Consider the following 25476-nt stretch of genomic DNA (forward strand, 5'->3'; position numbering starts at 1 on the left):
TGGGCATATGCCTTAGGCCGGAATTGAACATGGGTCCCTTCAGTCTGCATGTTGACGCTCTGTCTACTGAGTCAAACTGGCTAGGGCATAACTTTCATGCCTTTTATTTGTGGATGTCAATCTGTGGCCCATAGGCCAAATCCTCCCCACAATCTGTTTTGTACAGCATGCTAAGAGTGGCTTTTACATTGTTAATGGGTCTGAAATACTCTCAATAATAAAAAGAAAGAAGAAGAAAAAAAAAAGAAGTGCAGAGGTTGACCACCTGCTTTATATCTTGCCGAGTCTGCTTTCACCACCGTTGATAAGAGGCTCCCAGGCTTTCACATGTACTTGGCAACCGCTTGGCACTGGCCCTCACTTCCTCCTCATTCTGCAGGGCATCAGTACGCCCACAGTCACCTCGCCCATTTGTAGCCGTGTTCACCCCCATCTTTCAAATGCCTGAACCATGGCCCCTGCAAAGGCATTTCTCTCCACTGGGATTCTCCCAGGTCACCTCCGGTTAACCCCTTAGCAGTGAACTGCCAGACTGTCCCCCACACCACAGCATCCTTCTGCTCCTTGGCAGAGAGTGACATCGCATCACCTGTCTCCTCCGGCCTCTGCCGGCACCACTTGTGATACTTCGGGTGCTGGGGAGCTACAGTGAGCATTAGGTGGTCAAAGGTTCATCATGGAAAACTCCCGTGCGGGGGACGTCAGCCAGGGGAGGCCAGGGGAGCCATCGGGACACAGTACAGGTCTGACGCTGTGAAAGAGGGAAGGAGAGGAGGGAGGGAAGGAGTGGGGGCTTCAGACTGAGCAGCTCCGGGGAACAAAGCAGTGGGGCATTTTCAGTCAAAACTTGGCCCTCAGAGGAGTCCGCCTCCTCAGGAATGGCACTTCTTTAGTGTCCCCACCACTCCGTTCCTGGCTGGGATCAGCACAGGACTAGAGTGACCTTGGCATAGACCTGATGGCTAGAGGCAGCGTGCATTGACGGTCCTGCGGTTGGAGGTCTGAGTAGGTTTTCATGGCTGCCCCAGTTGTTGTCCGGGAGAGCCAGAATGTGAGCCAGGGGTGGAATCTCCAGGAGAAGATGGCAAGCGAGTTGGCTGCCCCGGATTTCCTACCTCTGAGCTCACCATGGCCGCCTCTCGTGTTCTGGAATGGAATCGAGAAGAGAGCTGCTTAGGGTTACAGTGAAAGCCCTCCTCAGGGCCAAGCAGCGGGCGGAAGAGCGAGCGGAAGCATCAGCAGCCAGGTCTGTCAGTGAGGGCCAGGGCCAGGCTTGTCCTGGAACGCGGTCCTGGGGTAAAGAGCTGACTCTAGCAGGGGCGATGGTGCCACTGTTCTCAACGTATCTGTCTCTTTAGGCAAACAGCTTTCCTACACGTCTGGCATTGTGGAAGCAGGGAGGATCGAATAGATCTCTGATGTTAAATGATAGGGCTAAAGCAGTGTAGACCTGAGGTACTTGGGGATTACCTAGTATTGGCTACCAGCCATTACTACAGAATAGAAAGAGGTGATGTTGGGCTGGGGTGGGGGTTGGGCGGAATGTGTTGTACTGAGAATACACTGAGTGAGTTGCATTGTAGTTGGAAGAAAATAATAAATGGTGCTAAAGTGTGACTTGTTGCCTCTGTCAAATAGGAGCAGACACCCCTGGGGATTGGAGGGACACTTGTGCCCAGGTGGAGAGAAGCTGACACTGATGGGCGTGAGGCACTTGGTGTAGCGGAGCCCCTCAAGACCCCCTGCCACTTCCAGAGGGTAAAATGGGGAAATTAATGGCTTGATGGCCACTGATGCCCCCATGGCTCCAGATTGTACAGACTCACAGTTGGAAGAGACCTTTATCAGTGACCTGGTTAGCCACCTGTTAATTCTTGGAATCTGATGGTCTAGCCCAGAGATGATTCAGTCAATTTTAAAATATGCTTCCAATAATAAGAAAGGGACTTAAAACCCCAAAGAATCTCCTATCCTAATTTTTGCACAACCGCCTCTGGAATGTTTGGAGTAAATTATTTTTCTAAAATAGGCAGATTTACAATTTATATGATACATATGATAGTTTTGACAAATGTCAATGAATTTTTATTATTATATCCAAGGTAGAGAACTATTTTTAAATTGCATTTATGGTTTGTTTTGAAACATGATTTATGTTAAGATTTTTATATGTGGTATTTAGAGTTTAACTTGAAATACCTTACGGTTTTCATATTACTACTACAAATAGTTAATTCATTTGCATATCTTATTTGTTGACCTGGAACTTGTTGAAATGGAGGTGCTTTCTACACCATCTTAACTGCTGATCTGATCTTGCTTTTGTGAAGCATGAAATAGTTGAGTTTATTGACTGATCGTCGTGTCACTGGGGAGAAATGAATTTCCACTGTGTGTTTTATTGCACCTGTGCGGTGAGTTCAGCATTAGAATAAATAAGGCTTTAATGAGGAAGGAGACGGCCTGCTGATTTCCCTGTGGGAATGGGAGCAGAGAGCTCTGGGCTGTGGTTTCACCAAAACACCGCGCCTGTGAGGACCGGGACAGGCACTCCACCTCCCTGTGCCTGGATCCTCAGACGCAAAATGGATGAAGCACATTGACCTTTACCAAAGGAGAGTGAGAAGCAGTGTTTGCCTCATGCTTTGACACCTAGATAAGGTATATTTTAAAATCCCACAATATTTACATAATTACCGACACTCCTCCATGCTGGGCAAGAGGTGCAGAGAGACTGTGGGTGTCTGAAGCTGGAGCAGGGGCTTCTCCTCAGGGCGCTATCCCATAATTCTTAGGAGCAGGAGAAGTTGGCTTAGTGGGTCAGGGCCTTGGCCTCCAGGCGAACATCTGCTCATATTTTAAGATGAATTCACTATAAACAGTACGCTGGGGGATCTTCCTGCAAAGAGGTTTTAATACATTTGCATTCATAAATGCTGTCTATGTTACTTCCCCATCATTACCTCCTTTTCAGCACATTAGCCCTTTTCTTAGGTGAAACAAACTAGATTTGCCTCATACATGTTTGCAATAGCAAGATATGTTTGCTTTGTTTTTGCCTTTTGAGGAGGAGGGATGTGTTTGGCGGCTGCCTGTACCGCTCCTCTTATCATTCCAAAGAGGCAGGCGGGGGAACAGCGGAGGCAGAGGTCTCACTGCTGTGCACGCACCCTGTCCACTAGGCAGGGGTCCAGGGGGAGGGATGGGGCTGGTAGATACGCCCAGCAATTTAATGCATTCTCACCGCATTCCATGCTGTACTGCGTGGTTGGGAGGCAGAAACAGTGAGGTCTGTATGGTGTGCCCAGGAGGATGTGTGTGAAATTTTAGCACCAGAAATTGATTCTTTCAGGAGGAGGTGTCATTGTATGATATAAAACCAAAAGTGTGTGCACCATGGACAGAAATAATGATTATAGTAGACTCTCAAGGTTCACTACCACTTCATGTCATCGTGTGTAACCTTCACAGCAGCTATGTTCTCTAGTACAAACAAGGACAGAAGCTAGGGCATGGGGATTTAACCAGAATATTTTAAATTAGCCTTGGCCTAGCATGGTGACTACACTGTTTGTTATATTTTTCCATGAAGAAGGCACCATCACTTTTTAAAGACCCTAACCCATATCAAAGTGAAGTGGTTTCCCCAGCATGACTTTGCTGTAAGTGAAGAAATGGCAATGAATTCCTAGCCTTGAAACTTGTCTGCTGTAAGCTAGGGAATCTTTCTTGACTTCATTTCATTATAAGTTGGTTAATTGAGTTTTCTGCTGAGAAAGGAGTTCTGAAATGCATCATTTTCTCTCAACTCTGTAAAATCAGTTCTAAATTTGGACTATCTGCTTTGGTAATCTCCAGTAGATGAGAAATCACTGCTTGATGACAGTGATTCAGAGTCTTTGGATTAAAATGTGCCATGCATAGTAAGTAAATATATCTCACAGCTCCAGAGGTCAGGAGTCTGAGGTCAAGGTGTCGGCAGGCTTGGTCCTGCCATGAGGGGAGGACTTGTTCCAGGCCTTTCTCCTGGCTTGTGCATGACTGTCTCCCTGTTAACCTGGTGCTCTTCCTATGTACATGCCTATGTGTCCACATCCCCGCCCCCCTTTTTTTTAAAATATATTTTTATTGATTTTTTACAGAGAGGAAGGGAGAGAGATAGAGAGCTAGAAACGTCGATGAGAGAGAAACACCGACCAGCTGCCTTTTCCACACCCCTTACCAGGGATGTGCCCGCAACCAATGTACATGCCCCTGACCAGAATCGAACCTGGGACCTTTCAGTCCGCAGACCGATGCTCTACCACTGAGCCACACCGGTTTCGGCCACATTTCCCCTTTTTATAAGGCTGCCAGCCATAGTGGTGTAGGCCCTACCCCAGTGTCCTCATGTTAATTTGATTACATCTGCAAATACCCTGTCTCTAAAACAGTTACATAGAACTTCAACCTATGGATTTTGGGAGGTCCAATTCAACCCCAAATACTCCCTCTTACTCTACATCTCTCTATCTTTATCACTATCTATGTGCTTACTATATGTGTATATATACATATTATATATGTATGTATATATATATGTTCAGTATTTGATATATTTCTATTAAATCTTAAAGGCATTGCAATACATGAAATTTAAATAATCATTGAGCCATCACTGGATAACAAACATTTCTAGAAAATAGTATATTTGTTTGATCGTACTAATGACCTCATAAATTAACTATTCTGAACCAGAAATAATAGAACCATATCTTATCCTTCCATATCTTACACCTGCTTCCAGATTCTCAGAAGAGCTATTCTACTCTGCTCCTTGTTTCTCTTCTGTGATAGAGGAATAGACCATCTTTTAAAATGCCTTTTAGATAAACTAATGGAATAATTATGTATCAACTAGAGGCCTGGTGCATGATATTCATGCACTTGGGAGGCGGGGGCCCTCAGCTTGGCCTGCTACCTGTGACAATGAACCAACTGTAGTTTTATGTACTACTGTTAGCTCTGTGCATGAATCCGTGCACCAGTAACTCTCTGTGGGGCCTGGCCGCTCTGCCCAGAGGCGCTCTGTGGCCCAGAAGTCCATCATGGCGGGGCATGGAAAGCTTGCATCATCACCACGGCAACAAAGCAAGCATTCTGCCAGCTGTTCATGCTGCCTGCTCTCAGTAGCTACCCCTCTGGGACTGGGGGACTCCTGCAGGGTTGAGAGGAAGGGGCACTGCCATTTCTGTGACAGAGTGATGGTTAATTTGAATATTACCATTTTACTAGATAGGACTAGTGGCCTGTTGCACGAAATTCTGGGGGATGTCCCTCAGTCCGGCCTGGACCCTCTCCAATCTGGGACCCCTCAGGGGATGTCTGACTGCTGGTTTAGGCCCGATCCCTGTGAGCGGGGCCACCCGAGTGACCCAAGCCTCCTGCGCACTCAGGCCGGATCTGTGGCCACCGCCCACAGGCCCCTTCTTCAGCAGCCGACCAGTGCTGGCTGGAAGCTTGGGACATCCCCCTCGCAATCTGGGACTGTTGGCTCCTAACCACTCACCTGCCTGCCTACCTGATTTTCCTTAACCACTCTGCCTGCTGGCCTGCTCACCCCCAACTGCCCTGTCCCCAACTACCCCCCACCCCCACTGACCTTGCCCCCAACTGCCCCCCACTGCTGGCCAACTAGTCCCCAACTGCCCCACTGCCAGACTTCTTGTCCCTACTTGCCCTCCCCACCAGCCTGATCGCTCCCAATGGCCCCCTCTCACAGGCCTGATCACCCACAACTGCCCTCCCCTCTTGGCCCCGCCACCATGGCTTTCTCCAGAAGAACATCTGGAAGGTCTCATAGAAAGTCTCTCAGCCTAATTAGCATATGACCCTTTTATTAGTATAGATGGAGGCCTGGTGCACAGATGGGGCCGGCTGGTTTACCCTGAAGAGTGTTCCATATCAGTGTGGGGGTTCCCTTTGGGGGCGGGGTGGCCTGTGTGAGGGGCCTGTGGTGGTTTGCAGGCAGGCCATGCCCCCATTGGGGTGGGGGTCCCCACTGGTTATGGTGCTGGTCTGGGCAAGGGGCTGGGGCATTTGCTGGCTAGCTATGGCCCCATGGGGTGGAGGACCCCACTGGGGAGTGTGGCTAGCTTTGGTGAGGGGTTGATGGCTGTTTGCCGGCGGCCACACGCCCCCCAGTGGGGATTCTCACCCTATAGGGTTGTAGCCAGTCTGGGTGAGGGGCTGTGGCCACCCCCATCTTTATCCCACTAATTTGCATATTCCCTCCTGATTGGCTGTGGGCATCATGGAGTGATGGTCAATTGCCATATTTCTCTCTTATTAGTATAGATTATTAGTATAGATAGTAATGCAAGAGTTGACAATAGGGGAAACTGGGTGGGAGGAATGTGGGAAATCGCTATCTCTTTTCTGTAAATCTAAAACTAAAAAGTTTACTTGAATAGTAAAAATCCTTTTATAATACAAAATAGTGTTCGATATATATAAAACAGTCTATTCTACTGTATTTAGAATCATCATATACCTGTTTTATGCCACTGCTTATGTATCTTTTTGTATAAAAAGTAGATAAGATATGGCCTCCAGAGCATAGTGTTGGGTCATAGACATATTTTCACATCCTGCCCAAGTTGAAGATGAACTTACTTTTCCTTCACTTTTGAACTACAAGGCTTTTATTCATTATCCCTCTTTTTAAAAAAGTCAAAGAAAATTTATGCCTCTTCTGCTATCCTGATTGGTTGGAGATGTGCTTTAACTTACTATTTTTGTGCAATTGACCCACAGAATGTTCACCCTAGTGTTCAGTGTTCAGAGCACCAAGGGCTGCTGGAAGTTGTACGGAAGCTGGAGTGGGTGCAAGTGAGGCTTGATTACATACATGTCATGTGTTCATGAATTCTCATGGGGGGAGGGGTGTGCTGTAGAGCTGAAGTGCATTTGGAAAAACTAAAAACGTTTGTAGATTGCTGAGGATGCTCGTGAAATAAAGGGGTCTGTCTTTCACAGCTGAGACTATTTGCTCTAGAGTAGGTTGTGGGGGTGGAGGGAAGGAAAGCAAACAAACCGTTGCTCTGCAGTAGATTTCTTGAGGAATCAGAATAGAAACTCAACATTTTACTTTAAAATAATCCCTCCAAAGGTAGTCTCTTGAGATTGACATTTTATTTTTTTTTAAATATTTTTAAAAATATATTTTATTGATTTTTTACAGAGAGGAAGGGAGAGGGATAGAGAGCCAGAAACATTGATGAGAGAGAAACATCCACCAGCTGCCTCCTGCACACCCCCTACTGGGGATGTGCTCGCAACCAGTGTACATGCCCTTGACTGGAATCAAACCTGGGACCTTTCAGTCCGCAGACTGACACTCTATCCACTGAGCCAAACCGGTTTTAGCTGACATTTTATTTTTAAGAAGATCCTGGGTGCGACTGTGGGCAAGCACATCAAGGCCACGTGAACATTCATTTGCAGAATGATCGCCTTGGACCTAGAGGCAGCTGAAGACAATTGTTCATATACTGACGGGCTCAGAAATTCTGAAACACCTCATTCTATCATTAGACGGCGGACATATTTTGCCAAAAGTGGAATCTGAGGACTCCACTCATACTAGGCGAGAATTTAGTATAAACATTAAACAAGTAGTCGTCATTCGGAAGACAGTGTGTTCCATGTAGCAGCGGCCTATAGATTTCTTATTTTTGTTCAAAGAATAAATCTGTTAAAAGCTCTTCTGTTGAGTTGGGATTTATGAGCCTTTTAATAGGGTTTTTGAGAGGCAGTGGAGAATTTATAGCTCCTGGTAAATAGCCTGACATGAAAGTGAAGATCGATGGAGCTTTGTTCACCCACACCATCACAGTTGAACCTGTGGGCAAGAGTCTTTCTCATTCTCATCTAACAGTGCTGGCACCAGAAATTCTCTTTCTGGGTGTGGTGTTCTTTTAACTAGTGGTGGTAGAACAAAGTTCTGTTGACCATTTAGGTATATTTATATATATATATATATATATATATATATATATATATATATATATATGTATATATATATGTATATATATATATATGTATATATGTATATATATGTATGCATATATATATTATATATATATATATAATTGATTTCAGGGAGGAAGGGAGAGGAATAGAGAAATCGAAACATCAATGATAAGAATCATTGATTGGGTGCCTCCTGCATGCCCCCCATCTCCGCCCCTGGGGATGGAGCCTGCAATCCAGGCATGTGCCCTTGACTGGAATCGAATCTGGGAACCTTCAGTATGCAGTCTGATGCTCCATTCATTGAGTTAAACCAGCTAGGGCTACCATCTAGGTGTTTAATAGCTGTTTTACAATGATTCCATACATGGTCATTGAGATCGTGATTGATCCCCTAACCTGGCCCCTTATCCAGTGTTCTTTCTCACAGGGGAAAACAACACTCCATCCCATTTGTGCAAGTTAGAATCCTAGAAGCTGCTTTTGACTCTTGTCTTTTTTCCTCATCCTTGCCCACCAGGTCCTATTGATTTTACTTCTTGAGTAGTTTCTGACACCGTCCACTTCTGACTCCATTGCCACCAGTCTAACCCAAACCCTTAGATTTATTGCTACAGAAGCCACCTTACGCACAACCAGTGTATCTTTCAGACATACGTCTATGAGACCTTCAGTGATTTCGCCTTGGCCTTAGCATAGCAACCAAAGTCCCTTTCATAGACAGTAAGGCCCTGCAAGGTCTGATCCTTGTCTCTGCAGCCTCATCTGGAAACATTCTCCTTGCTCCCTGTGCTTCAGCCTCCTGGCCTCTAATGCACACATCACACAGGGCCTTAGTGCATGTAATTTCCTCTTGCTGGGAGTCTCTTCGCTGCGGTCTTTGTCTGATGACCTACTCATCCTTTATTCATCTGCTCCAGGGTGACTTCCTCACCAATGCCTTCCCTGGTCTCCTGGTGAGAAAAATGTCCTTTATTTTGTGCTCTAATAGGCCCATGCGCCTTTACTTCATTGTGCTTACCTAAACGTATAATTAGATACTCAGCTTTGTTGCTTTTTGATTAATATACCTCCTCACTACTAATATAAACTCTGGGAGCAGGGACCATGCCCAAGGGTGCTCATTATCAAATCCCCACACTTGGCGCAGTACGTGGGAGAGGTAGCTGCTCCGTGTGTTTGTTGAATGACTAAGTGACTATTTTATATTGACTGTTTAGGTAGAGGAAGAAGAACCCACTGGATACATTCGATTTGAAAAATTTCTTCCAGTGATGACCAATATACTACTGGAAAGAAGGTAAGAAAGTAAGTGCCATGGTAAAGTAATGGCTATAATTACATTAATTGCAAATTGTGTTTTTTTTTCACTTCATATATTATCATCACCCAGTATTTTCCCCAGGATTGCTTCCTTCTAAGTTTTCACTACACTTTGCCTGTTGGTATAAATTTAAAAATATCAATCACTTCAGTATTAATCTACCGGTAATAAGCAAAGTGTAATTAAAGGGCAAATAAGCTACAAAAAGCATAAGTCAACAACGTTCTTATTTTGAATTATCAATGATATATAAGAATTAACCCTAATTATTTTTCTAGAGAAAGAGTAGCATTAGCTTACTATAATTGGTTTATTGTGAAAATTTTGTTCCCAGATAAACTTACTTCTATGATGATGAAAAAATTCATAGGTAATATTAAACATGCCAGTGATTTTGAACTAAGTATTTTCCAAGGATATGGAATACTTTCAACTTTCATATCTAGAAACCAAAAAAGAGTTCAATGAGGGAAGCATTATTTTTCTAGTACGTGTTTATTTTATTTTATGTGATCATTTATTATGTAGAGCCTGAACTACTAAATACTGTGGTATTTGTCTTTTTTTTGCATAATTAGATACAGACCAATTCCAGAAGAAGTCCTTCTTCGAGCTTTTGAGGTATGTAAGCTCCAGATTTTTTTTATATATATATGTGTGTGTGTGTGTGTGTACAATACATACATATACATATATATATAATTTTTCATATATATTTATATGAAAAATTCATCATGTAGAATCTATTCATCAAACAAAAAATATTATTTCTATCTTTCCTCTAGGTATTAGATCCAACTAAGCGTGGCTATCTTTCTAAGGAAGAACTGGTCAAGTATATGACTGAAGAAGGTAAGAGTTATTTATTACATATCTTATAACAGTGACTTATTTAAGTGATTAATAATTTAATAATTATGCAAAAATTCTAGGGGATACTTTAAAATCAATCATTCTGGTTAAAAAGTTATTTATTATTCCTATTATTTTGGTATTGGGATGGTTTCTGTTTAGTAGTAGATAAGAGGAAAAGGGTATGTTAAGGGGAGATGGATTTTTTTCCTTTATAGGACTTCTTTAAAGTATAATGATACTTCTATAAATTGAAGGCATTCCATTCACTTAAGAGTATTTCCAGAATAAAAGGTATGCCACCTATAAAACATGAACTATCGAGAATTTTCAGTTTTTTATGCTCATGTAACCATAGATTCTTGCTTTGAACTCGAACTGTATACACACACACACACACACACACACACACACACTTTTAAAATATATATATATATTTTATTGATTTTTTTACAGAGAGGAAGGGAGAGAGATAGAGAGCTAGAAACATCGATGAGAGAGAAACATCGACCAGCTGCCTCTTGCACACCCCCTACTGGGGATGTGCCCGCAACCAAGGTACATGCCCTTGACCTGGGACCCTTCAGTCCGCAGACTGACGCTCTACCGCTGAGCCAAACCAGTTTCGGCACACACTCTTTTTAAAAAAATATATTTTATTGACTTTTTTACAGAGAGGAAGGGAGAGGGATAGAGTTAGAAATATCCATGAGAGAGGAACATTGATCAGCTGCCTCCTGCACATCCCCTACTGGGGATGTGCCCGCAACCAAGGTACATGCCCTTGACTGGAATTGAACCTGGGACCATAGATTCTTGCTTTGAACTTGAACTGTATACACACACACACACACACACACACACACTCTTTTTAAAAAATATATACTTTATTGACTTTTTTACAGAGAGGAAGGGAGAGGGATAGAGTTAGAAATATCCATGAGAGAGAAACATTGATCAGCTGCCTCCTGCACATCCCCTACTGGGGACGTGCCCGCAACCAAGGTACATGCCCTTGACCGGAATCGAATCTGGGACCCTTCAGTCCACAGGCTGACGCTCTATCCACTGAGCCAAACCAGATGGGAACGGAGTCAAAAGAAATGATCCTGTGGCCGGGGGATGGGATTATGTGATGCTCCCACTGAAACAGGAAAGTCAGGACCAGACCATGCTGGCTACAGAGACAATGCAAACGATCAGTGTCCACAGAACATGAATGGTTTGAAAATGTACATTCTAAAAACCCTGGATGTCACCTGATGAACATAAATACTACTGAGTCACGTTCCTACTGGATAGAAGTCCGTGTGTGTCAGGCATGTGTATTGTCAGACAGGCATGTGTATTAGCAGGGAAGATCTCAAAATGTTAAGAAACACACACATGTTCCAGGCAGTGTTCTAAGGACTATTCAAATAGCTTTTTAATCCTCATGACCCTATGATAGGTGGTATGATCACCTCCGTTTCTGAGACAGGAAAGCTGAGGCACAGAGAGGTCAGTGACGGGCCTGAGACCTTAGCGCTAATGAGCAGCTTAGCTTTGGAACCAGGCAGTCTGGCTCCCGTCCTTCATCAGATGCTGCCCGAGGAGGCCTGGACGGTCTCTGTCATTTCCTGGCGCGAGGCCTTGTTCTGAGGGAGGTGTGGTCATTGAGTGCAGGGCCTGGGGCGGGCCTGCTGGCCTTTGGAGGCCAGCCCGCCACTCGCTGGCTGGACAGGCTGCTGCGTTCCTCTGTGCCGCTGTCCTCCACTGGGAGCGGGATGGCACTTTGTCCTCCCAGGGAGCGAGGGAGGCTAAATTAGCGAGCGCACGTGAGCACCAGTGCTCATGAGGTTTATGAGTATTCTCTTAAGGACTTACTGTGTCCACCAAAGTTTATTGGTAGCATATTTAGTATTAACAGTCAGGCATAAGATTAGGAATTTGTCCTTTTAAACATTTCAGGTAGTCTTTCTTTTCTTTTTCTTTTTTGTTAATCCTCATCTGAGGATATTTCATCCATTTGTTTTTAGAGAGAGTGGAAGGGAGGGAGGGAGGAAGTAGAAGGAGAGAGAGAGAGAAATTTTGATGTGAGAGAGACACATCTATTGGATGCTCTCTGGGCTAGAGATCGAACCTGTAACCTAGGTAGATGCCCTTAATTGGGAGTCAAACCCTGGTGTGCATAGGCCGATACTCTAACCACTGACCAGCACTGGCCAGGGCAGGCATTCTTTTTTTCTTATGGATGTAAGCATGATTTCAAAAGAATTCAGCACATTCCCTTGTTTGATAATACCATCATCATTATCATCAAAATCCCCATTTGAATAGTTCCTGGATTATTAAATGAATTCCAATTTAGAAAGCATTGTTTGTGGAGGCAGGTGACTTAAGCTCAGAAGGCAGTGATCCCCGGGACTAGGTAACTTACCTGCTTGCAGAAGACTCTTTACAGACAGGACTTGTGTGCATGCATATAAGCCTAACCAGTGGTCACAGACAATAAGGGGGTGGGGGCATGCGTGGGGAGGGGTTTGGGGTGGAAATGGGGGGATGAGGAAAATATGGAATACCTTAATCAATAAAGAAATTAGAAAAAAAAAGACTCTTTACAGGTAAGGTGGCAATTTGGATATTTCTCTATTTTTGTTTAAGATCAGGAAAAAGTTTTTCTTAAATAGTCGATAACCTTTCCAACATTTTTCATGAGTTGGCTTCTCATCTTGGTAAAATCCACGATGGCCCTCAGCCCTCAGCTGCTACCTGAATCGACTAAAGCTCTCAGGTTTTCTCTCCACCTTCTGGTTTTGTTTGACAGCAACACGGGACGAAACTGTAAGAAACAGAGAGGAATGCTCAGAATGCCTGCTGGGTGGCATCTGCCATTGGGTGCAACTGCCATCACCACGTTGGCCAGACCCGGTTAGGGAATATTCCGAGATGTAATCCTTACAGTTTCAAGTCTCCGTTAGCTGCTCTTCAGCAGTTTTGTGAAGCAATCATTGACTCCTCTCTTCATACTCTTACTAAAAATTAGACTCCCGGGAGCCAGGTTACTCCTGGGCAATTTCAGTAATTTTAATTGAAGTACATAAACAGCCTTATTCATGCTGTCTTCATGGCCTCTGCCATTTTGACTGGAATGATCGATTCCAGGGTTGTTTGAGCTATAACATCTGCAAGGTAAAGGAAGTCTCCACTCTGCCCAGGGTGCAGCAGCATGCTCCTGAGCCTGGACTGTCATGGCCGGCGGCTCCTGGCCCCAGGGAGAGCCACCCAACGGGGCTCACGGGGTCCCGTGACAGTGAAGCTGGTAGTGGAGAGAGAAAGGAAAGCACAGAGGGTTGTGAATGATGATTTCCCTTCTTGTTCCTGCCAGGTGAGCCCTTTTCTCAGGAGGAAATGGAAGAAATGCTGTCTGCTGCAATTGGTCCAGAATCGAATTTCATTCATTACAGGGACTACATAACGATGATGGTGATAGATGAAAATTAAACACTCCAAAGGCTCACTTTCTAATTGAAAGGACAATTTTTAAAAATTGCTTATCTTTGTTCAATTCATATTATATCTTACAATTCCTTAATATCTAGTTAATTCCTCATGACAACTATTTCAAGATATTCTAATTTTTAAAAGATGATCCTAACAATTTAAAACAAGTTTATTTGGTATGTCTTGCACGTGGAATGACAAATTGCTAATTATTTAAAAACTATTCTTAAAACACTTTAACATTACCCATGGATGGTTGTTAATTTTCTGGACTAAAATCTAGGTCACCGTCCAATGAGTTAGCTGACACAATGGAAGATGCTGGAATGACCATGGGTTTGGCGTGTGAAGGTCTGGGGAGGGAGCGGCGTGACCACAGATGGACCCTGAGTGGCATCGTGATGAAAGCTCCTTTTCGACCCACAAGAAGCACTCGGCAATCTGAGTGTGGAAGGAGGTATGAAAATGAACGTTACTAATCAATGCCTAATGAATGCCAATTACGGATCTCGTTTGAGAGGATAATAACTTAGTGTAAAAATGTAAATGCGCTGATCCAGCATGTCACCCTTTTCGGAAGAGCTAAAGGAGTTGAGATAATTGAATCCAGAGAAAAGAAGACTGAATAGAAGTCGGTCATGTAAGGAAGCGGCAATCATCTTCCGTCTTTAGAAGCTCACCTTTCAGACTCCCTGTCGTGTGCGGATCGCCCTGATGCTGGGGGGAGCATGAGAGCTCACGCTGTGCAGGCGGGGCGGCTGTGAGAGAGCAGTTATCCAAGCACACGCATCACAGCGCGGGTGACAGGCAAAGGGAGAATCACGTAAGGAAACTTAATAATCTTCCATAAGATTATTCCTGTGCATGCTTTTCCACACACACACACACACACACACACACCCTAAACTCTAACCCTAAACCCTAACCCACTACATGTGTGTAGATACATGTAAACAGTCATGTGGCCTGTGATCTGCCTGCTAGTACCTGGGACTGTCACTGTGCCTTCAGTCAGGGAACATGCACTGAGAACTACTGGGTCATGTGTCGGAACTGGCATTGCAAGGTGAACCACAGTTCAGTGAGGGAGACCTGCAGGCCAGCCAGCAGCCACATGCCGATGGGCACATCCAGGGGCTGTGGCCGCACCTCAGAGGCAGCTAGCCTGGCGGGAGCTTCCTGGGAGACAGGAGACAGCGGGAGTGGAGGGCTTCCCGGAACAGGAGCACTAGACTTAAAGCCAGCCATTACTGAGTGATGGCAGGGCACAGTCATGTCAGCAGGGGGCCGCAAGCACCAACCTCCCAGAAGTGTCATGCAGCAGGGAGTGAACTGGGAGTTGAAAGTATCTCCTCATGTTTGGTGTGTGTGAGATTTGAAAGATGTGAGAGAGGAAATTGGAATGGTGAACAGGAGCTGTATCGCTAAGGAGATCAGGTTAGCCATGCTGTTAGGGCTTTAGTGTTATTAGAGTTTGGACTGTTTTTTGAAGCTCACAGAGAAAGAAAGATTGTTCGTTAAAGCACAGAAAGGAGACACGAAGGGTCGAGACTAGGTGGATGGGAAGAGTCAGGCCTGAGTGCCAGGTCTCTGGCTTGGACAGTGGGTGAGTTACAGTGTCATTCACTCAGGTCAGAGATCCAAGAAGCCAGTTGGGGTTGGTAGGCAAAGTGATCTTTGGCTCTGGACATCGAGGGGTTGAGCGAGTGACACACACTGGGGAGAAATCCAATAACCAGTGGATTAGTAGGAGGAAGGCCTGGCTAGGAGTTCATATGTATAAACCAGGCTCAGACTTGGGGCACAGGACAGCGCTGAGTTATTTTCTGTAAGTCTGTTACCCTGCACGACCCAGTTCTGCCAAAGCAGTAGCCCCAGTCCCTTCATGGTCAGATGGTGACGTCATGTTCTTCTAGGCTGTCTCAGGGTTGGGTGCCCCCAGGTCTCCTTCTAGAATTCTTCAGAAGTTCTGGCTAATGTCAAACTTCACACCCTGTCTCAGGAAGGAGTCCCAAGGGTTAGCTTTATGGATACGAGAGTCCCGGGGCAGGAATTCATGCATGGTGGGTCCGGCCAGTCCACTCTGATGGGAACCTAATGGCCAGGCCTGCTGGGGGGAGGGGGCCGATCGGGGTCCAGATCAGGCTGGTTGGCTGCCGCAGTGCATGTCATAGCTACTGGTCATTCTGGTTGTTCTGCTGTTCAGGTTGCTGGACATATATATATATATATATATATATATATATATATGATTAATTTTTCAGCATTAGCACAAATTTGTTGCTTTTTTAAAGGCCATCAAAAAAGTACAACGCAGGTGTCCATAGAAATCTCATTTTATCTCCTAGTTGCAGCATAAATGTATTTGCACAGGGAGCATTTTTCTTTGTATTCAGATTATTTTGGTTCATATTTTGTCCCTCTCATTCACCTACTGAGCCCTCAAGATCCAATTGAAGTCAGAATGGCACTGGCCTGGCAGGAGGTTGCTTGATGCAGAGTTCTCTTACCCTTGTGACTCGATTTCTGCACAGCCCGCTCTGCCCGGCTCTGGGGCCTTGGGAAGGACAGCTGGTTCCCACCCCTCTGGGCAGCTCACTCTGGGTCAGGTGCTCCCTCCTGTGCTCCTCTGTCCGGCCCAACTTCAGTCTTCTTCCTCCTTCCAGAAGCAGTGCTGGTTTAGTCCCCTCGGCGTGCACGAACGTCCAAGTGCCAGATGCCGAGGGACAGACAGAGTGTCGAGAGGGCAGCTGTGTGCTGCTCCCGTGGAACCGACTGTGGTTAAGTCTTTCTCTTCTTCCTGCTCTCCTCCTCCCCTCAGAACTGCGTGTGCCAGGGAGGAGTCTGTGTTTGTGCAGTCGGTTCCTTGTAGAATATCGGGGTCACCACCCTGCCCCCGAGAGCATTGGGGTGCGCATGCCCCACTCGGGCCTGGCGTGGCGGCTGGCTCCTTGGGAGCGCGCTTACCAGTCACCTGCTTCAGAGGCACCTGGGGGGCTGCTGGTGAAAGGCCAGGCGCCCCGTTCTCCGCAGGAGTGCTGTGCACACAGGATGTGAGAACCGCTGGCTGCCCGGGGCGGCAGTCGAGGGGAAGGGGTGAGGGTTGAGGCTGGGCTCTGCCACTTTCTGTCAGGTGCCTGGCACCCACACTTCGGGCTGCGTCTCTGCGTCTCAGTTTGTAAAGTGGGAAGAACGCCTACCTCACAGGGCTGGCGCGAAAACGAAATGAGGGAATAAAAGTGAGAGTCCTTTAACACGTGACTATTTGAGGCTCGCTCTCTGGGGGGGCAGGCAGAGCGGCAGGGGAAGGTAGTCCTGCTTCACCTCGGAATGAGGGCGGTGCGCTGCTGAGGTACTGGGGGAAGGATGCGGGCTGCTCCCAGGGTGCTATTAATGACACTGTGAAGTCTATTTCCAGATGCGAAACTGGGGGGTGTTTGTCTTTCTTTTGTAAGACACCGCGCTAAAACACAGCTTCACATTGCTCACCTTAGCCGCTTTTAAAGGCACGGCTGTAGTGTTAAGTACCCTCACATAGTGACTAGGTCTCAACGTTTCCTCCTGCAGCTCTGAAAGGCTGCACCGGGGAACAGCCCCCTGCCCTGGCCCAGCTCCGGCAGCCCCACTCTGCCACCTGCTCCCCGAGTCTGGCTTCTCTGCGAGCCTCCCAAGTGGGATCGGCAGTGTTTGCCTTGTGACTGGCCGGTTGTCCTTGGCATCGCGTCCTCAGGGCTCATCCCTGTTGTGGCAGGGAACAGGAATTCCTTCCTTTTAGAGCTGAGTATATTCCATTGTTGGCGAGACCCCATGTTTACCCCTTCATCATCCATTGGTGGACATTCACTTTGCTTTACCTCTTGGCCGTTGTGACGAATGCTACGAAGAACATGGAATAGTCTTTGAGGCCCTGCTCTCAGTTCTGTTGGATACAGACCCGGAAGTGAGATCTCTGCATCCTTCTTCTTTTTAAAAAACCTGTGATCCGTCCCAGTGCTTTTAAAGCAGCAGGAATTATTCCCCGCCCAGGAGAGCACACTCATTCATTTGTGGAAACAGTGTTTTGTTTTTCTAAACTCACCAGGTTGAAATGTTGAGGCAACGTGCTATTTAGATGGGAGGTTAGCCAGACCAGCACGCCTGAGGTTCAGGACAGTTTTACCCAGGGGCTCTGCCGAGCGCCGGGCCAGCAAGTCTTCCGTCCTCAGTCAGAAACCTTGAACCAGCTTCTCGCCATTGCTCACCAAGTTCCTGACAGCCATTGAAGGATGGGTTGAGTATCGCCCTTAAGCACAGCTTCCAAACTGCCAGTGTTTGTATGTGTTCTGAATACAAGTCTTAGTTCCAGGCAGAGTTCTAAGAACTTGCATAAGACCCTACAGGTAACCACCGAGCAGCACTGGCCAGGGCAGGCATTCTTTTACTGTGATTAACTACATAGCCAAAGTCCTCTAGTCACCTCTCCCCATCTTCAAATGCTCTGCTAATGTCTTGGCTCCATTCTAAGCTGGTCACCAGCTCAACCGTGATAGTCACTTAGGCAAAGGTCATCGTTAGTGGCAGTAAAGGTACATATATTTTCCCACTAGTATTCTTGATAATTTGGAATATTTTTTAGTTACTTCTCATCAAATCAAACTAGTCTATCATAGTTTTACCTTGTAACATGGCTGACAACACTCACAGAGGAGAATTCAAGCTCACTTCCACTTACAGTATTAGTAGACTCTTCAAGGTTACTTCATAGGAACATTGTAGAATAGTGTTTTTATTGGTTTCAGAGAGGAAAGGAGAGGGAGAGAGAGAGACATCAGTGATGGGGGAGAATGCCTCCTGCACGCCCCTCACTGGAGATGAAGCCCACAAGCCGGGCATGTGTCCTGACTGGGAATTGAACTGTGACCTCCTGGTTCGCAAGTTGATGCTCAACCGCTGAGATTGTTAGAAACATTGATGAGAGAGTCATCGATCAGCTGCCTCTTGCACGTCCCCTACTGGAGATGTGCCCGCAACCAAGGTACATATCCTTGACCGGAATCAAACCCGGGACCCTTCAGTCTGCAGGCCAACGCTCTATCCACTGAGCCAAACCAGTTTCGGCTTGAGTTTATTTTGATATTTGATATATTTAAATTATATATTTAAAATAATGTATATTTTAAAATAAGAAACCACTCACACACTTCAGATTCGCAGCTTGTTCTGTGTTTCTTAAATTTGGTCATTCTATAACACTGCACTGGGAGTTGTAAGCCAGGTAGAAATTTTGTTAATTTCTGCAATAATTAGGGCTGACCAGATAACTTCAGAATTTTCTTAAGCTGGGATTTAGGGCTTCATATGACATATAAAAATAGAATTATTTCCAAAGAGTTGTCATTTAACTCCAAAGAAAGGTTGCATTTCTTTCTTTCTTTTCTTCTTCTTTTTTTTTGTCGAGGCACACACGGACACTTTATATATACACAGCGCAAAGTACAGGGTCTCAATAAGAAAATACACTCTGTGCTGAGTTGTACCCCCCCCCCCCCTCCCCAGTACACCCCCATTAACGACACAGGAAAGGGAACAACCATAAATGTAGGAGAGACGGGAAGGTCAATGCTCTCAGGGGCCAGCACAGGCAGGGCCTCACTGCCGGGAGGACACAGCCTCCCCTTTCCGGGAGAGAGCAGTAGGCGGCCAGAACAGTGGACACACTGAGCCTGCGATGCCAGCACGGGGCACCTGCACGGTGAAGGGGACAGGAGCGGAGGGGAGAGGCAGAGCTGAGAGCTTCCTTTCCTGCCGTAGGCCGCGGCGGTTCAGTTTCTATCCATGGACTCGGAGCGGGGTCACGGGCGGGAGGTGCTGGGGGTCAGGTTGGCCAGGCTGGGCCTCGGTTTGCAGGCGACGCGCCACGTCCTGGCGTTGATAGAAGAGGACATAGGCTGCCTTGGACTCAGTCTGATTCTCCGTCACAGGCGAGACGCTGTTATCAACGTAGTGCCACTGCCCACTGTCCTTGTTGCGGGCGAATGTTGTGTAGCGTCCATCACGCAGGCCGCCATGGTGGCTGGCCACGGCAATGAGATTGTATTTGTACAGCTCGGGGCTGACTCGTCCTATAGCTTGGTGACAAACTCGGAGAAGTCCAGGTCCCTAATAGAAAACTCCACAAGAGTGGGTGTCCAGCTTCTCTCAGGAGAACTTGATATAGGAGAAGTGCTGCAGGCGTATGAGCATCTCAGGCAGTGTTCACAGGGCCAGCTGCTTAGTGGCCAGCTGGGGCTGCTTGGTGGCCAGCTGGGGCTGCTTGGTGGCCAGCTGGGGCTGCTTGGTGGCCAGCTGGTGCTGCTTGCAGTTGGGCAGTACCAGGGGTTCTCCCGTCCAGGGTCTCCACTCTGGTGCAGAGCTCAGTGCACACTTGCAGCCGCACAGGAGCCTTCTTCAGCATGTCCCCCTCGCGGTCATGCTTAACGTAGCCCTCAGCTTTTCCCTCTGGGTCCCGGCAATGGCGATACAGGCGGGGCCTGAGTATCCTCTTTAAAGTGGCCGCTGGTCCCGTTGGAGTTCACCGTTTGCAGGGTGAACACGTGCTTGCACCACGCTCTCTGGGCCAGTGAGATGGTCCAGGAGAGCTGTCCGCAGGGGCCCGGCTCCCACTGGCGACTCCAGAGCTGGGCCCAGCCTGCTCCGGGCCAGAGTCTTGGGGGCTGCCCCCAGCCACGTTTCCAGGCTTGGGGATGTGCTTACCACCCTCTCTGTCTTTCTCATCACCTCTCTGTGCATGCGCGTCTCTGCACCTCAGCGCTTTGCGGTTCCTCTGATCTGTGAGATTTTCTTTTTCCTTCTAGTTGTAGAATTTCCACTTCCTTCTCTGGAGGAGTTTCCTTTGCCTCTTTGTATTTCAAATCTTTGACTTGATTCTTGTGTTCCTCTAGTCTGCTGTTGGGTCTCTGTATAATATTTTTTATTTCAGTCAGTATAGGTTTAATTTCTAGTTGGTCTTTATTTCATATCCTCGAGGGTCTCGTTAAATTTATTGGCCTTTTCTAGGAATTTCTTGAGAAACCTTATAACCATGGTTTTGAACTCTATATCTAGTCGTTTTTTCTCCTCCATTTCTTTGTTTGTGATCTGTTTTCTTGTCTCCTCATTTTCGATGCTTCCCTGAGTTGGTAGGGTGGCTTTGTGTGCTTGATGTCCTGTATGGCCCAATGGGTCAGCCTCCCCAGTTACCTGAGGTGGACACTCTTGGTGCTCCCATTTGTGGACAGTGTGGACAGCCTTGTTGTAGTTAAGTCTTGATTATTGTTGGTGTCACTGGGAGGAATTGACCTTCAAGCCAATTGGATGTGAGTATCAGCTGTGTCTATGCCGGATACCGTATATATTAGAGACAGTCTTATAGGATCAGACTTGCAAAATTGCAAAAGCTTCTGTGCTCAGCTTGGATGGGGTGGAGTCTCAGGACTGAGCTGACAGTCTTGGCTTCCTGTCAGCCCTGCCCTTGTGCATGCGCCTCAGACCTCTGCCTTCTGCAGCTCCCCTGAGTTTCCGTCTGATAGTCCAGATTTCCCTTGTAAGAGTATGGGTGCCCCAGGGGCTTGCAGGGAACTAGGTTTCAGAATAGTTGGAACTGGGAATCAGTGCTGTCAGGAGCTTCTGACTCCTTCTGCTATGGAAAGCCTGTGGCAACCTCCGCAGTCAGACCTCTTTGTGCCACACCTCCAGACCCCTGCCCTCTGCAGCTCCCCAGAGTCTCCAAGTCTCCGAGTCCCTGTGTGCCTTTCTCTACAGTCCAGACTCCACTCACATGAGCCTGGGTCCAAAGGGTTTCGGCTGGAGCTGGGATTCAGTGCAGTCAGAACTGGGATTCAGTGCATTCGGGGGCTTTCTTTCCCCTCCAGCCTGCCAGGCACTCTGCCGCCCTTCCTCTCTGCACATGTGCATCTCTGCACCTCAGTGCTTCGCGGTTCCTCTGATCTGAGCTTTTCTCTTTCCTTCTAGTTGTAGAATTTCCACTCAGCCAGCTATCTTGTGGTTTTGGATGATTTCCATTCTGTCTTTTAGTTGTTGTTTTAAAATTGTTGTGCAAGACAGCAGTTTAGGTGCTTACCTAGGCCGCCATCTTGGTTTCCCTCCACAGCAACTTCTTGATCAGGCTGCCCGGCAGCATCACACTGCTCCCCGTATTCCTTCTTCTTGACACGACTGAGGTCCCCATGCAGCCTACCCAGAAAGAATGACAGCAGCTCCTGCGAGTCGTGCGGCTGGTCACCCAGAAACTGGGATGCAAGGTGGCCGACCTTGGTCTTGAACACATCGGGCACGATGGAGCGGTGGTGGCCGGACCAGGCCTGTTTCACCAGGTCCGTGTCGGCCTCTGCGATCATCCTTCCTGCCCAGCGGGTTGCAGAAGTTGAGCTCCCGCAGATAGTGGTTTTTGAGGAAGTACTCGGTGAGCTGGGGCACATTGCTGAGGAGCTGCAGGGCTGAGTTCATGAAGCACGTGCTGCCCAGGTGGTGAGACTGCAAATGCCTGGCTGGCCCTGGAATTCCTCCTTCTCCTTCGGCCTGCTGCTCAAAGTGGCTGTTGGCTGGGCCAGGTACCATCCTTCTTCGGGTCTCCATGATGACCAACTAACTGCCCAGACTTGAGGACAGCGTCGCGTACTGTGACACGTGTGTTGCACAACCTCTCTAAGGAGCCCTCTGTGTTCTTGACCCAACGCTGTGCCTCTTCCTGGGGGCTCACCACGCATGGGTTGTGAGCGGTATGCAAAACTCGGTGATGGAGTCTGCGTGGCTGGAGTGAGCGGTGTGAGGTGTGTCCATATCACTGTGCCGAGCAAGCAGCAGTTCCACTGGGTGCACTTCGACCTCACAGATGCCACGCAAACCCACAGCCTGCCGTGCAGTGGGCGGTTGGCCATGCTCTAGGCCAGACCAGCTGACCAGGTGGCTCCACACAGTGGTGGGAGCAGCACGTAGTGCTCACCTTCCACCAGCCCCTTCTTGAGGTCCCATTTATATTGTCTTCGAAGAGCTGATCGTTATTGATACAGCCAGGGTGAGGCTGGGGGCTCCGTCCTCTGCCTGCACCTACACTTCCCACTGTTTGTACGGTTCCGCTCCACGGGAGCCTGCGCTTTTTCGTCCTGGAAGCAGGATCCGCCAGAGGCAAAGACCTCGCTGCGTCCCAGGCTTTGCTCATCCGAAGACGCCATCTTCTGCTCCAGCCGAAAGGTTGCATTTCTAAGTCCCTGGAGGCTGTTATCTGATTGCATCAAGGCCTCGGGGTCCTGGGAGCAGTGAAGCAATAGGGTGTTGAGAGGGCAGGCATCAGCACTAACTACCCAAGTGCAAACGGACCCAAAAGGTTGGCTGCCCAAAGGGTAGACACCAGGCACAGTCACTAGTGGTTGAAAAGCGTGCGGAGAGGAAGCTGATGGGGGCTGGATGTGGGAGCTGTGAAGCCTAAGGCTGCCATGCGCAGGGCGGCCAGCAGAGGGCAGCTTTGGTTTCATGAGCCTGCACATCGCAGAAGTAGCGGTGGAGCCAAGCCAGGGCCAAGGTGTGGAAAGACGTGCGTGTGCATTCAGGGAACACTTTGCAGTACAAAGTGAGGTCAGGCTATTCGCTGGCCCTGGCACTCTGAGCCTGAATGCCATCACTGTCTCCATTAATAACAATAAAATTAAAGGCTGCTCCAACTCTTATAACTCTCCTGCAAGTTCTTATCCCCCCCCCCCCCCCCCCGGGGCCTTCTGTTCCATTCGGAGGACCTGACTTATTATTTGACAGAGAACAGGAACCGTTAGACTGGCACATTCTCAGCTCTCCCTGTCACAGATCACATGGCACCTCGAAGATGTGGGGCCAGAGGTGCCGCTGCTGGCACAGACCCAGCAGGGACTGATGTTGGGAATGTCTCCTCCTTGGAGCTGGCACAGGCCCAAGCTTTGGGGGTTTCCTGTGCACCACGTGAGGCTGGCCAGGCAATAGGGTGGTTTTCATTCTAGACAGTTTCCTCTAACAGATAGAGGCAGCCCCTGACTCAAATCAGGGTATGATCTATTGTATCTATTGTTTCTTCTTAGTTTATGAACAGAAGGTCAAACTGGTAAAAAAAAAAAAAAAAAATTCCTCATAAGCTCTTAAGGCTCTATTTGGGGTATGTTTTAAAATTGTGATTAAAAAACATAAAGTTTACCCCTTCATCATTTTTAACTGTTCAGTTCAATAGTGTTAAGTATATTCACATTGTTGTGAAGCAGATCTCCAGAACTTTTTTATCTTTCAAAACCAAAATTCCGTATGTTCAGTATTCTCTCACTCAGCTGTAACTATCCCCAGTTCGGGGCGTGTAGGAGGCAGCCAATCAATGATTCTCATTATTGATGTTTCTCTCTCTCTCTCTATCCCTCTCCCTTCCTCTGAAATCAATAAAAATATATTAAAAACAACAACAACAACAACAAAACACCTTTTGTCCCTGAGCCACCTAAGGCAACAGCACAGGACTGGGGACGTCTTAAAAGTCCTCTGGTCAATACCAGCTCTTCCCAACGATGTTGTTACTGATGTTTTATATGAATGGTCCACATTTAATTATTTCGTTCAGGCCAGCTTTAAGATGATTGGAGTATAAAGGAGATAGAGCTGGGTGAGAGAAGAGTACTGAACATTTTACAAATAAATGTGTGTGTTTATGTTTAGAGAGATGTGTTAAAGCCTCTGATTTTTAAACTTCTTTATACTCTTTTTACTGTGATAAAACTACTTGGCACAAAATATACCATTTTAACCAGATTTTGGGTACAGTTCAGGGGCATTAAGTACATTCACGTTAATGTGCGACCGTCACCGCCATCCATGTCCAGAGTTTGTCATTCCAAACGGAAGCTCTGACCCCCTAACCAACCTGCTCTTAGGTTGAGGAGGTGGTTGGCAGGGCCTGGCAGAACCAATCCATATTCCTGCAGTCAGCTGTTTGCCAACTGTGATGTGGGTCTCATTCATTCTTTCACTCGCTCGCTCATTTATTTGTTCATCAGTAAGTTCCTTCCTTCCTAGAGTGAGGCACACCACCCAGGGGCAGGGCTTGCTGTCCGTGCGGGAGTGACACGTGAATAGGTAAATCCCAGCCCCAATGGCGGTGGCTGCTGGGGGCGTCCAGACTTGAAGAAGTGAGGTCTGAGCTGTGACTTGAAGGAAGGAGAGCTAGTATCCAGGCGAGTGGTCAGGGAGGGGGGCTACTTCCGGTAGAGACAGCATTTGCACAAACTTGCAGAGCCAGCTGGTGGCGATGCCCCATCCGAGAGGGGCAGGGGGCAGATGGGAAGGAAGTCTGGCTGCTGGCTTCTGTTTTGTATGTAAATGTAAATTCTTCCACTTTTCTAAAGCTCTCAGTCATCTGGCTAAGACCTTTCTTTGTCTTAAACTATAGACACAAAGATTAATGTTAGCAAAGTAGCATAAAAGCTGGCCTTGAAATATTTTATCAACTAAACACACGGATGAGCTGTATACTAAAGCCCTGGCTCTATAACCCTTGACCATGTTCTGTGCGGTACAGAGTGCTTTGTTTTTATCTCCCTTCTTGCTGCTAATGCTTCTGGAGCCGGCAAGGATGTTACCGACAGAAACGTCAGTGCCAAAGCTGCTCCCGGGCAGCTCGCTGGGCATGGCTGCTTCGCTTCTTTCTCTGCCTGATGCCAGAGATGGCCCGGGTTAAGCAATCTGTGTTCAGCATGTGGTTCCCAAGCCTGGCTTCCTTCTACTGGAAGTGACAACAGTGAAACTAAAGCGCATTGACTTCG

At 47.2% G+C, this 25476-nt stretch overlaps 1 protein-coding gene and 1 pseudogene across 2 annotated transcripts in view; one reads left to right on the top strand and one right to left on the bottom strand.

Moving 5' to 3' along the window:
- Positions 1-13970, top strand: part of EFCAB2 (EF-hand calcium binding domain 2) — a 44459-nt gene extending 30489 nt beyond the window's left edge. For both annotated transcript variants that reach the window (XM_036453581.2, XM_036453580.2), the window contains 4 exons: positions 9234-9313; positions 9916-9958; positions 10123-10189; positions 13557-13970. In XM_036453581.2, the coding sequence (XP_036309474.1) occupies positions 9234-9313; positions 9916-9958; positions 10123-10189; positions 13557-13672 (306 nt within the window). In that variant the 3' untranslated portion in view covers positions 13673-13970. The remainder of the gene's footprint in view (positions 1-9233; positions 9314-9915; positions 9959-10122; positions 10190-13556) is intronic.
- Positions 13971-21486: 7516 nt separating this feature from the next.
- On the bottom strand, positions 21487-23968 carry LOC118727600 (annotated as a pseudogene).
- Positions 23969-25476: the final 1508 nt, after the last annotated feature.

The sequence above is a fragment of the Pipistrellus kuhlii genome, unplaced genomic scaffold, assembly GCF_014108245.1.
Source record: "Pipistrellus kuhlii isolate mPipKuh1 unplaced genomic scaffold, mPipKuh1.p scaffold_m20_p_25, whole genome shotgun sequence".
NCBI classification, from domain to species: Eukaryota; Metazoa; Chordata; class Mammalia; order Chiroptera; family Vespertilionidae; genus Pipistrellus; species Pipistrellus kuhlii.